The sequence below is a fragment of the Gambusia affinis genome, linkage group LG07, assembly GCF_019740435.1.
Source record: "Gambusia affinis linkage group LG07, SWU_Gaff_1.0, whole genome shotgun sequence".
NCBI lineage: Eukaryota > Metazoa > Chordata > Actinopteri > Cyprinodontiformes > Poeciliidae > Gambusia > Gambusia affinis.
The window spans coordinates 15,770,934-15,784,839 of record NC_057874.1 but is presented as its reverse complement, the minus strand read 5'-3'; the positions used below and the strand labels follow the sequence as shown (position 1 = coordinate 15,784,839).

At 38.1% G+C, this 13,906-nt stretch overlaps 1 protein-coding gene across 1 annotated transcript; it reads right to left on the bottom strand.

Moving 5' to 3' along the window:
* Nucleotides 1–261: 261 nt before the first annotated feature.
* vstm2l (V-set and transmembrane domain containing 2 like) lies at nucleotides 262–13,227 on the bottom strand. Its single transcript, XM_044121644.1, has 4 exons — nucleotides 12,884–13,227; nucleotides 3,981–4,150; nucleotides 3,028–3,072; nucleotides 262–1,987 (listed from the first exon to the last, which is right to left on the bottom strand). Exons 1-4 carry the CDS (start codon nucleotides 12,996–12,998, stop codon nucleotides 1,688–1,690), a joined length of 630 nt encoding a protein of 209 aa, XP_043977579.1. The 5' UTR covers nucleotides 12,999–13,227; the 3' UTR covers nucleotides 262–1,687.
* Nucleotides 13,228–13,906: the final 679 nt, after the last annotated feature.

The following is a 13,906-nucleotide window of genomic DNA, read 5'->3' as shown; positions in this document are numbered from 1 at the left end:
GGACAATCTGGAACATTTTTCCATTTAGTTTCTGTGATGCAATTTGTGCAATAAAATTTATGTAGGTAAATATTAGTAAAGTCAAACCCACACTATCCAAAGCAGATAAGAGGGTGCCTTTATTAGCCACTAATTGAGCAATTCATTTACATTCAAGATTTCTGTCACTATTATCTTCCCGTAGTTTCTATCCATAACCCTCAACAATAGATGCGTTTTGGTTGTTGAGTCAAGGATATAAAAATGCTAGATAGCTATCTTCAGGCCTGTAATTTCTTATTTATCGTTTAACTAATCAGGAACCAAGCAAGATCACCAAACAAGAAGAGAAAACAACATTTGAATTATGTATTTACAGAAAAACATGACAGCAGCACAAATAACACAATTCAAGTGGAGCACAAAATTACATGCTCTGTTAAAGTGGAGACACAAATTGATACTGTGAATAATGGCAGCTATAAGATTACTAACAGTAAAGTGCTTATGGTCAGCTTGATACGGAAAAACAGATTTTAAAACCCAATGTGATTAGAGGACATATAGCTGGTTTAAAGTCAAACGATATACTCTAAATTGACTGCCACTCATTCTTAGTGTCCAGACGAACAAAATAAATATACTTTTTTTTATAAAGCATTTTTACAATAACACTGATAATACTGCTGTGTGTCAGTCAAAGACAACTTAAGCAAAGGTAAAAACCCAAAAATAATCATTTGAATCAGGCATCTACATCCACTATATAAAAAGGCACAACCATTTTCTTTCACTGATATTAAATCAGACTACATAGTTTAGTCAGTTAGGACTACAAAACCTATTCCTGTTTGCTAAATGTGAGAACAACGAGACATTTTTTAATCTTCTCTATTGTAAGAAATTTACATACACTAAATTCACCAAACAATCAACCCAGGTGATCATATCGCAGCTTTTGGCAAACTTCTGATTATCGAAAAATGGAAGTTTTGAGGCACTCTCAAAATGCTTACATGTGAGTCAGTATCCATGACAACACAAGCATCATGACAGTTGAGGGGTTTTAAAATGACACCACAAAATAAAATGAAAAGAAATCAACTAGAATAATTGTGAGAAATCAAATCTGGTGATTACATAACCTAATAACTTTACACTAAAGTCACATAGTTCGAAAGGGGAAAAACACTTTGAAAAGAATTTGTGAAGTATCCTCTTGCTCCTTTTCTAGCACTTAGCAAATAAAATGACCTAAAACCAGAAAAATTTAGACTGATTTAACGTCCGACTCTCTGTATTAAGTGGTTATGTGTCTTTCTATAGAAGGTTTGTAATGTCTGGTTCCAGATCCATTTCCTGCAACTGCATTAATAATTTCTGCATTGCTGTTTTTTCTTTTATCATAAAATAACAGAAAAAAATTCACTTTATTAATTTCTTGCAGTTGCTGTTCACATAATTTTAAAGCAAAAAGCACGTAGAAATAAAGAAAGAACAATAAGAACAAAAAAAATGTACTGGTACGCAAAACCCTTTAAATAACATCCAACAACACTGGCTTCCAAGCAATAAGATAAAGCAAAGAGTCAAATCATTAAGCGCAGGATATCCTTCAAGAAATAAAGAGCCACTAGTGTGGTAACCAATACACACTGGTGGTTTTAACAGAGGAAACCCATGAACATGCAAACAAACAATTCCCACTCTAAAGGACACAGCGCCCCCTGCAGTCAGGAATAGCGTGAACTGATCTCTTCCTCAGTTCCCGGTCGCTGTTCTGCTGCAAGCGACTCCCCCTTGAGGAGTGTTCGAGTTCCTGAAGCTGAGCATCATCAGACTCCTGAAGCCTGTCTGGCTCCACTCGGAGGTAGGCCTGGACACGGTAGCGCTGCTCCACCGGGCCGCTGTGGTCGATGACGTGGCACTCATAGGTGCCCTCGTCTGCTGGTTTCACACCGGAGAGACGGAGTTTGTGGGAGATGTTGCTGCCGGCCACTTTTACCACCTGTCGCCAACAGAGGTAGTGTGTTTGAAACTAAATACTGCTGGAAATTACATGAAATGTCTCTATAAAGGACCCAAGCAATCTTTTAGATTTGTCTACAAAAATTATCTGTAAATTAAGTATTTCATCATCTTACGCTGCATATTCTTTGGAATATTTTAGATTTATGCTTCTGCGACTTGAAGAATTTTCTGAAAATAAGTTTGGCTCACTTTCCACAGAAACATTAGCAAATAGGTGAATCAGCAAGCTACTAGTAGACAGAGGTCTTCAGAGACAATGACTTGAAGACTAATGATGACAGCAAAAAGGTCAAGGATAAAGCTGTGGAAAAGTTTAAAGTCAAGTAAAGTTGCACCCCAAATTTTGAACGTTGCACAACTACAAAGCTACCAAGTCATGTCCATCCACCTAAACCAAAAGGCCAGACAAGGAGAGCAATAATCAGAGAAGCAGTCAAGAGGTCCTTAGCAACTCTAGAAGAGCTGGAGAGATCCACAGTTCAGGTATGAGAATCTGTCAACAGGACGACTGATACTTGGGCAGATCCTTTGTAGAATAAATACAAGAATTAAGCCATTTTTGTTACCTATATATTTTTGGGGGGATGAGCTGAAATAGAATAGTTTAGTTTAATCCATTCACATGTCAGAATGGCCCAATCACAGTTCAAATCTAAATGGGATTGAGTATGTGGTCAGGCTATAAAATGAAAGTTAACAGATACTCTCCAGTAATTTTAAGCGAAATTGAGAATATTAACAGAAGAATTGCGATACGCTTTCTATATGTGTAAAGCTGCAATAGAGAAATACTCTACTGTAACACTAGTGAACAGTTGTTCTATTAAGCACAGATTAAAGCACACTTCAAATTCTTATTTATGAAAAATACAGTATTTCAGATTAACGACCTTTTCTTTCCTCTTAGCAATTTAGCACTTGACGTTTGTGGCTGCAATATGACAATTTAAAAAAAGGCTTAGTGGGTTTGAATAATTTTTCAAAAGTTGGATTTTTGTGCTTACAAATCCTGCTTACACTAATTTTGGTGGCATCTTTTGGCATTTCCTCGAGGGTCCCAACCTGCACAGAGACAGAAAGCAGCTTAGAAAATTTAAAGACATCTTTTTTGCGAGCAACATGAAACAAACATGTCTGATGATGTTCTTCATATCCCTTCTCTGTCACTGACATCACACCTTATATAGTCCAGACTCACAAATATGCATGCTTACATGCATCCCAAGCACGTAAGCTTCCGACTAGGAAAACCTGTGATTATGTATGCGGCTGCACAGAGGTATTCTTTTGGGTATGGGTATGAATTATGCATGGAGAAAAGGGAGATTTTTGAAAATCTATTTCTTTCTCAAGCCAATTATGGTGTCCAGAGGCTCTACAGGGGAGCTTGAGTCCCCACAACTCCACCACCACCCAATGGGAGGAAGTCAACCTGTTTCCCTAGCGCTGGCAAATGCTAATCAGCAATTATACCTTCGTTTTTATGCCAGGAGCTGTCTGCCCTGGCTAATATTACATTTCACTTTGACTGATGCATAGTCAGCTTTAAGCCCAGCTCTAACAGACCTCAAAGTGTTTTCTCTCTTGGAGATAGTTTGTATTCAGCTGGAGTGGCAACAGCTCATGAAGGTAAGAGGCATTTGGAGCGGCTCGTTAACTCAGAATCAAACGGGTCCAAGATGAAAATTTTTACAACCTTAGGCCCATTAGTGCCTGTTAGTGATAACTAAGCTCACAATATTGAGTTTGATAATGCCCCTCAATGAGGACTTTAAAGAGACTTTGAAAACCTATTTAATTCAGCCATGAATCACAATGAGAAAGTAGCTTCTGGCAGCTGTGAATTAAACATTGACAGTATTTCAACTTTAAAATTTACATTTTTGCTTTTCATATATCTCTGAAGATTGAAAATCTTTGTTTAGACAAAAAAAAAAAGGAAGGAAGACGTGTAATGCCATTTAGCTTACTGTGTTAGAGATTTGTGAGGCCAACCCTTGTGAGCCTTTGTGGTTCCTGATGTACCACCACTGGATCTCCAGGGAGAAAGAGGGAGAGCCTGCCCCATGGAAGGAGCAAGCCATCTCCACGTCTTCACCGATCTGTGTCGTAACGTCATGGGGAAACTCCGTAAACAGAGCTGGTAGATAGAGGAAAGAGAATAAGAAATGGAAGAAACAACTGAGGAAAGAGACTAGTAGTTTTCCTCCCAGAACATCACAAACAAAATAATACTAAAAATAACTTTTATTTCCTAGAGAGTTATGGTTTTCTGCTGCTTCTCCAGAGCTTTCATGGCCCTCCTGGCCCCTCCTCTATTTGACGCTGCCTTCCTTTCAGTTTAGTCGGCCATGTCTGGGTGGGTTCGCAGTTCTGCCATGTTCAAGGGTTGGGAAAAAGACGGGCCAATAAACCTTAGACCTACAGTAAAACAGAGGGCCTGTCAAAAAGGTCTTATAATCTACTTTTTCAGTTATTTAAGTATGAAAAAACATATGAATAAATATCAGTAAGAGGTACAGATGTAAATATTCTAGAATAAGCAAGACTGCAGTTAATGCATCATCTGGGATAAAATCGAGTAATTCTACAAATTCTATTGAGACACGTGTAGACAGTAATGACACCCCGTATAGTTACTCTATTATTAATCTTATTTATGTTGTTTTGTCTGCGATGAACTGGAAACCTGTCCAAGGTGTACCGCGCCTCTCGCCCAATGAGAGCTGGAGATAAACACTCTGTGTCCCTGTAAGGACAAGTGGGTGTAGACAATAGATGGATGTTGCTTCATTGACTTTATGTAAGCATTTAAGTTTTATTATTCAGGAGCAAAACTTTCCCAGGTTCTCGGTGCACGCAGTGTTACGAGACAAAACTTATAACAAAGTGTTGTCCTTGAGCACAGACAGCTTTATCGTGACTAAGATACACCAGCACAACAGTAAGCAGTATTTAAAGCAACTGAGTTCTATAAAGGTAAAGTTTAATGCTTACACCTACACCTTTTGTGATCAAAATGGTATCACTATAACAGACAACTATAGTGTCTGTCACTCCAAGCTAGCTTTGATGAGGCAGACATTATTTGACAAGCAAAAAAGAAGTGAACAGAACAAGGATGATATAAAACTTCTATATCTGATGTGAGTCCGTTGGAGTTAATAACCTTTTTCTTTTTCATGCATCTTGATTGAAGATTAATTAGTTAATTAGTTCAATAATTATGAAGTGGAACTGAAACCGAAAAGCTGATATGATCTTTTATAAAGAACGTAATTATTTACCATACAAAAATTCTGTAGGTGGCCTTGTCCAAGGTGGGATGGAGAAAACTGAATGGTCCATTTGTTGATTGACTGAGTTAACAAATAAATTAATAATCTGAACACTGGAGCCTTAACCAATTTCCACAAGCTGTTTTACAACCAATTGTGCTTTGAGACGTGTGACCAAAACAACTAATAAAGTCAGATGATTGACATGTGTTGGTTTAATGGCCCCATTTCAGTGTAATGGTTCTGTTACTTCCGCCCCATATTCAGAACTGTAGATGCCTTTGAAGGTGTAACACCTTCAACAAACAAATAGAAACATTTAGAGTTGAACACCGTTTAATGTTTTCTTATTTAGTGTATGATGACACTTAGAAATGTCTTCATGAGCCTCTCTGGACAAACAGAAGTTATTTGCGCATTTGTTTCTGACTTGTTCTGTTCTTCAGGGTTCTTCTCGCTTTTTGCAATCTTTTAGCATAAAACATGTCTAATTAGGGGGGCAATTAAGTTTTCACCTGTGGCCAGGTTGCTTAGCTCACACAAGTGATGTTTTGAAAACTGCTTTTAACATTTAAAAGAAAATATGTGGTAGAACAGGTAGGTTGTCATTCTATTGCACCTGGTTATATGATGCATTACCATTCCAAACTGTCAGCACGTCTTTGGACGGAGGTCAAATCTTACATACAATTGCATTCCACCACTTTTCTAGTACAGTAGTATGTAAGGAAGAGGATGTTCATGAAGCTTACCACACTCCCTCTCCACAGCCACAAGGATGCTGGTGTGCATCTTTCGTTAAGCTCCGATCCCCTAACAGGGTTGGATAATCCCTCTGACAGTTGTCAAATTACATTTTTAGTTTGCTATGCAGACACCCTCCTCCCCAAACTTGGTGTTAAACATGACTTTGTTCACAAACAAGCTGCGTGCTACTGCACATGAAGCGAGCCTATTCAACAGACACCCAACAGCTTCCCTGCTTGAATCACAGCAGCATCTCCCAGAAATCAATCCTATAACCTTGGCAGAATGCTAAATCAACCCAAAACCTGACTCCGCTTGCGAGATTTCAAGGCCCTGTCTGTAAAAAGATGAAAAACATGTAGTTCTCAGTATTGACTTCCAGGGAAATTTTCAGCACACTAGGCTGTCTCATTTATATTGCTTGAGAGCTGGCGAAGAATGAGTTTACTTGGCTTGGGCTTGTCTAAGTATAGATTTTCATAAAGGCAGTACTGTCAGAACCATCCTCAAGCAGACGCAAGGGACTCGTGTTTGAAGCTGTACGTAGGCCACATGCATATTTAAAAAGGCCCTCCTTAGCATTTTTCACTTTATTGCTCAGTGAGCAGTGATAGAAGTGATAGCCGCTTACTCTCCACTATAGACTCATTAAAAATTAAGAGGGGAAAAATAAGGAAAGCATGTAATGGGAGAAAGGCAACACATGTTAGTATGGATGAGAAGCAAGCAAGATACGTGTGTCTGTTCTTGGATCTTACATAGCGTTTGTGAACAAGAGAGGGAGGGGACCGACTCAAAAGAGCTTCAGGTTGTTTTAGTCAAAACTTTACAGGACAAAACTGGAGTAGATGTAGAAAAACTGAGCCTGTTGGAGCTAGTGTCCATAGGTATGTATAAGTTTATACACACCTATGAAGCAATCAGCAGTGGTTTAAATGCAAATTCTGCCACATACGACTTGATTCTTGATTCGTCTGTTACTTACAGATAGATAACAAGTCTCTCGCAGAAGTAATCTGGGTTCCTATTGCTAAATACACACTCAAGCTACAAGCTAAGCTTCATCTGGTTGAAACTGCAGCAGAAGAAGCTTAGTAAGGACATGTCCACTGGTGTTTTATGTTAAAGAAATTTCAGTCACTTTGAAAATACAGCTCAGTACATACCCGTGGAAGCTGCTTTCTCTACCAGTCTCACCAGAAAAATGGTGTAACAGCCACTGTTTCCTAGGTCAGGTTAGATCCATCCATCCATTATCCAACACGATTATCCCTTGTTGGGTAACAAGGGGTTCTTGACCCTATCTCCAGCAGTCATCAAGCGAGGGGAGGAGTACATCCCAGACATGTGGCCAGTCCATCGCAAGGCAAGTTTAGATTGATGAAAATAGAAATTAAAGATTTAAACTTTAACACCATAAAATACAATGGGCAGTAACTGACCTAGAACAGTGGTAACTTATTTATTGCTAAATATGTTTTAGCTAACGCTGGAGTTTTTGACCATAGGGCTTCAAGTCTTTTTAAGATTAAAATTCTCAACCAAACTCAACACAGTTTTCCTGACAGTTCTCTTCTAAAACAGATGCATTCATTAAGTCACTGTAGGCTGAGGGGAGCTGGAACATCTCCATCTGTTTCAATTGCAATGTTTTTCATGAGAAGATGCTTCTTCATTGGAGCTTTGCGCAAACTCCTTTTTCATCAACTTCTTTTAGTGACTCAAAACCAATGAGAAGAAATTTTAAGGCATATAACTCCACCACACAGAATGTTAACAGCCTATGGATAGAGTCCTTCTGCAAAAATGTAATTCACTAATGTGATGAATGGATTTAATATTCACTGACACCCAGAGGGAGTTCTGAGTGAAAACAACAGTAAGCTGCTGTTAAAAAGGACATCTACGGGGGATGTTTATCTTGATCATTGGAAGCTTTAATCTTACATCAAGGGCTGTAATCCTGCATACAGTAAAATACTAAGTATGTTAACTTAGTGTGGGAAATGCTAAGATCTGGGAAACAATCCCTCAATACTCAAGGGCTGTTTCTTTTGACTGCAGCTAATAAGATATTGCTTTATTTGACACATCGAATCACACTGACAGTAAAATATTGGATAATTGTGTACCGTTGATGTAGGTTCTCTGAGATTCTTAACGAAAATGGTAAGAGATTTTTTTTTATTTGTATTGTTTTTAAAGCAAAACAAGTAAGTACTGAGGGATACTGCATGAAAGTCAATAAGTCTATATTTGGTTCAGAATCATTAATGGGGTGTGCCGGCAGATTCTCCTTGGGGAAATAACAGTACGCTGAGAGACCTTCAGCCTGAATTCAAGGTGGAAGGTAAAAATAATGAAATACGAATGGCACCAGTAATCAACCGAGCAGCTGTCTGCTTGTTGCCAGCCATACTTCTGGCTTGTGGAGAGAATTTTTCATAGCCCCTGGGACACAGCACTCACAAGCTATTTCTGCATCCCCCACCAAGAGGCAACGTGAATGATTTAGCACAAGTTGTAACACATGTCGTTTCGCGCAAGTTTTTCCTAAGCATGTTGTACTACATCATGGGTAGTGAGAGAATAACGCGAACTTATGTACATCCACAAATTCAGAATCTCAAGACAAAAAAAATTGTCACTCATTTCATTTAAAGTTAAACTCAACATGTAAACATTGAGTGAAAAATGTCAAGCATTTATTGATAGAACATTTGGTTAACAGATGGGTAAAGAAACTCAATATTCAGTGTATCAGAAAATGTAAATATGCTCAGTAAAAGGGATATTAAAAATGGAAATGTCACATAAATTACTACATCAACGCAGTGTGGAATGGAGGTGATCAACCTGTGGTTCTGCTGAGGTGTAAAGCCCTGGCTGTTGGGTTGGCAGCCTTTTGGTCTTCTCTATTATTGGGTCTGGTGTCTCTCATCAGAACCAACAATACAGACCTGAACCCTAAATCCATTACAGACTGTAGGATTCAAGTAGGGGAGTGTGTTTGTCAATTTACATATTGGTCATTAAACCAGTTTTTGGTACCTTTGGCAGTGGGTCAAGTTCTGTTAGGAAATGAAATCAGCATCTCATTTAGGCTTGTCAGCAGAAGGAACCATGAAGATTTCTAAAATTCCCTGGTATGGGTTGATTGACTGTGGACCGACACTAGCAGATGATATGTCACTCCAAATCATCATGCAAATTTTACTTTCATCTGAAGAAAGATCTTTATATCACAGAGCTACAGTCCAGTTCTTTTTGTACTTAATTCTGGTGAGATGCTTGTAGCCTATGTACAGCATTTATCTGTGGGTAGTGGCTCTTGATAAGACTCCAGCCTCTGTCCACTAATTGTGAAGCACCCCCAAATCCTTGAATGGATTTTGCTTGACAATATTCTCCAGTTTGCAGTTGTCCCTGTTGCACCTTTTCCTACCACACATTTCTTTCTACGTCTCAACTTTCTATGGATATGCTTGGATACAGCACTTTGTAAACAACTAGCTTCCTTAGCAATGTTCCTTTCTGGTTTACCCTCCTTGGGGAGAGTGTCATTTTTGTTTTCTAAACTTTTTTTTCTCAAGACTTCTGCAGCTTTTCTATTCACAAATGACAAACCATCCCTTCAAATAAGATTCACTCTGGTCTCAATGCATATCTTATTGGGTACATTGTTTCAAGCGTCCTTTATTGCCTTTTTCTTTCTAAGCAGTCCTCTGCCAGCCAGTGCTGTGACAGCATGACTCTATAATCTGTCCACCTCCACTCCAACCAGCACTGTCAGAGCACCATTAAATTGAAAGCCAATAAAAAGTGCCAAGTCCAGTCATCCTCATTATGGGGACACCTAGCAGAGGATCCCAGATACTTTGGAAGTTTAATGAATTGTTACACACTCCAACGCTGTGAAGGTGCCATCCTTACAATGGAGGAAAGAAGGGGATCTGCAGAGGAAATTTGCTATGAAATGTTCAAAAATAGCAGGTTTCACAACAATCATCATTACATGTCCTCACTATGTGCTGTCCAAGAACTAAAATGCACTCACAGACCCAATTTCACAGCCGAGATCTGACCTCAATTTAAGTCTAACAAGTAAGAATCACAATGCGTTGAGAGGACGCTGTAACTCTGTTCTTCGCATAGATCTTTTATTTTTTGCTACAAGTGATTCACCAGCCACCTCAGCTCAAGCAGTAAGTTCAGGGGCCAGACGTGCTTATCTAAAACGTATGAGACAGGGTTGACTCTAAGAAGCATTCTTCAGAACGGTGCATGCAGCCTCTCTGCTCTGCATGAAGGCTCAGCTCCCCCTCTGCTCAGGCAATTTATCAAAGACCCTGGTTTAAAAAAAAAAAAAAAAATGAAAGAGAGGAAGAAAGAAATATCTGGAGGATTACCAAAATATAAGAAATAACAAAAGTCTAAGTTTCCTTCTACTGAAGTTGCTTGTGTGCTGCTAAGTGTGAAATACTGAGGGACTTCAAGCCCTGCTACTAGACCTTAAATTATTCATACTCTGGAAAGATTTATATTTAAAATTATTTTCATTCAACCAAGAAGCATCTTTTGAAACATAGTAAAATACTGCTAAATAAAAGCTAATTTTGAAATCAATAGATTGTCTCTAATCAACCATAAAGAGTGGGATATCCAGAATTAATTTGTATCCTCCTGAATAACCAGTGGCAAAAACTTTATTGGTGTTATTGCAATCCAAACCTACAGAAACTTACTGACCGGCTTTCTGATGTTTCCGCACATCTTTTGAGGATTTACTGATCCACAAGTCCTTTATTCTTCAATTGTATGTGGGGTAATAATAATGAGATGTAGGATCAGGTGTTAACCTCTGATGTATAGGTTGCAAAATCTATTAGTGCATGTACATATTCGTGAAAGTGACTTTTGCATCTCTATGAAAAAACATTCATATAATTCAAAAACCTGAAGATAAATATATATAAAAAAAAATGAATCAATATTTTTACAAAACAGAAGTCAGTTTAACCTTGCAGCTACAGAAAGAAAGGCTGTAAAAGAGAATAAATTTCAGCAAAAGCTGTTGATGGCCTCCATCAGACAGTTTAGTAAGATACCTGCATGTTTGTTTTTGCTGTAAGACCGTTTCAAAGTTCACTTTTACACTATGTCAGTCACTTATTTGTAATTTTTTAGCTACAACGTATTCTTTTTGCGTTAGGCTTATATTTATTAGGGTTTTGCATTAGAGACGCATGAAAGGGACTTTAGTTTTATGGAGGTCTGCGTATTTGAAAACACATTTCAACGACAGTTCACTGAATAAGCCTTTCCTCATATTGTTTCTTAACGTTCTCTTTACAACACATTATGCCATATGTGATGCAACTGAGCAGTAAAATATGAAAATGTGTTTTGCCTTTTTGTCGTGATCTGTGTTTTTCTGTGTGTTTATTTTGAGTTTCTGTGTCTTCCGAGTCTCCCTGTTGTCCTGGCTTCCCTTTGATTGTTCCCAGGTGTGTCTCGTTCCCTGATTACCTCCTGTGGATTTAATGTCACCTGTGTCTCTGTCGGGTTCTTGTCGAGTGTTTGGTATCAGTCTGCCTTGCCTAGCCAGTTGCTACCAGTGATGAGCCTTAGCCTTCCGCTCAGCTGCGCTGCCTGGTATTTGAGATTGCTGGATTTTAAATTTGTGTTACTTCACCATTAAATCATCTTCATTCATTTCAATTTGCTGCATTTGCCTCGCCACTCTCACGTCACCATTCATGACACTTTTACTAAATAGTGGAGAAACTATTTTTCTTATTAAAGGAGATTGTAAGATTTTGTATTCTTACAAAATCTGCTGCATGGAGAAGGTCACAAAAACTGGCCTTTAAGATTTGTTTGAGTGAATCTTATTATGTTTGGGCAAAGGAACATCAAAGAATATAAAAGCAAACCTGTGGAAACTGTGCTAGCTAAAGTAAAAGGGAGTATCCTCCTGTAAGTTATTTGGGCAATGTAGTAGACAATTAAAAATAGTCAGATTTTAAATTTGCCCCCACAACATTTATTCTCAGTGTATATTTTATTCCAATGTTCCTCCCCACAGGTTTTCTAACTGAATTACAGCAAAAATTAATCAATGCATGAATTTTTATGATTGCGGAATATTAAACATTGATAAGATGTGAATACCAGAAACGCTGCCAACATTTCTGTAAGCAAACTCTTAAAGTAGCATTTATAATACAACTGTGGGTGTTATGGACTGTTGGTAATAAAAAAGCTGCAGCCTGGAGAAAGCAGGAAAGATTCATTAAAGGTTAATGTGTTGCAGTGCCATGCACTCTCTTTACTGTGCATGGTTAACACAAACCTTATTCTAAACCAGATGTTTAAGGCCCTGCCGATTTCTAAGAAAACCTGTTTGTATTGATACTGAAATTTAAGTCAGTGATATGTTAGAAATTTGCAGGATCTGTTAGCAGAAAATCTTGCAGTCCTCCATCCAGCTGAGCCTAACATCAGCAGCTGTTGCTGTTTGAAGTTTTCTACATACTTCAACTGATAATATTGAATATGAAAGATTGGAGCTTAATTAATATTTAAGTAGTAAACAGTGATATATATATATATATATTGCCAAGCTCTACATGTAACTTTAATAGAACTTAATGTAACCTAAAACTGTAATGAAGATTTTACCTTAATTATTAGCTGTACAATCTCTTCAGTATTTTAAAATCCAAAAACAATGAAATGGAAAAAAGGCAAATCCTCATCTAATCAAAGTAGTATTCAGTAAAATATGCCAGGACACTGATTTTGATGCTTATTAAATTAAGGATCTCAGTCATGGAAGAGCGTACCATTTCCAGAGATGCGATTGTCCACCTTCACATATCCGTCACGCAGACCCGCGTTAAGTTGAACGTAAAGTCCCGCGTACTGTAAAATCCTCACGATCAGTCCAAAGGCTCCCATAGCCGCAGCCGGTGTTTCAAGCAGCTGAGTTAAACTGTGACATTAGGAAGAGAGCATGGATAGGCAGCTGATCTCCCCGCTGACACTCACTCTCATACACACACAGCTGGACCTGGAGGAAAACACGGGGCTGTCGCTCCTGCCTGAGCGGGAGGAGATGCTGCGGACAGACAGGCGGAAGGAGAAAGGAGTGCTGCGGCTCGACTCAATTAAGCGGATGTATCTCAGAAAGACGTGAGTGGTGAGTCGGAGTGCGACTGTTTCAGTTCAGCTATGAACTCCCACAAAGTTAGCCTACACAAATTAATGCCGGGTTCTCAATTATCTCCATTTAATTTCAAAACTTGATTTAATATTTCACAATTGAGATGCGCAATTGTAAAATTCACAACCTTACCAGAGATATGCAATCTTAAAAGGCAGTTTTCTGGCTTCTTTAGACCTTCGTTGGTCTTGACTGATTATGTAATATTCACACATTAACCTTTTATATTACCCTGTTTTCTTTTTTTTAATCCCCCTTTTCCATCTTGCAAAAAATAGCATTTGGCATGTGATTTTTGTTTTGTCTTTTAATGAAAGAACACAGTAATAATCAACCAACATCAACCAAAATTGTAAAGAAAATAAGGGCTAAGCTCAGTGTTTTTGTTTTATTTTTCAATAATTTATTGATATTCTAATAAATCCATACAGCTTTTATATGATTTTGCTTTTAAGAGTTTTTTAAATTAAGATGGTCATTATTTTGCTACTTATTACTTTTAAGTTATAGCATAGTAAAGCACACATATTCATGTTTCACCATAGTGTGTTTTTAATTATGCTTACATGTAACTAAACCTTTAATGATTCTAATTGTGATGTATTTTTGTACAACTCTGGCATGTGGCATCCACAGCATAGCT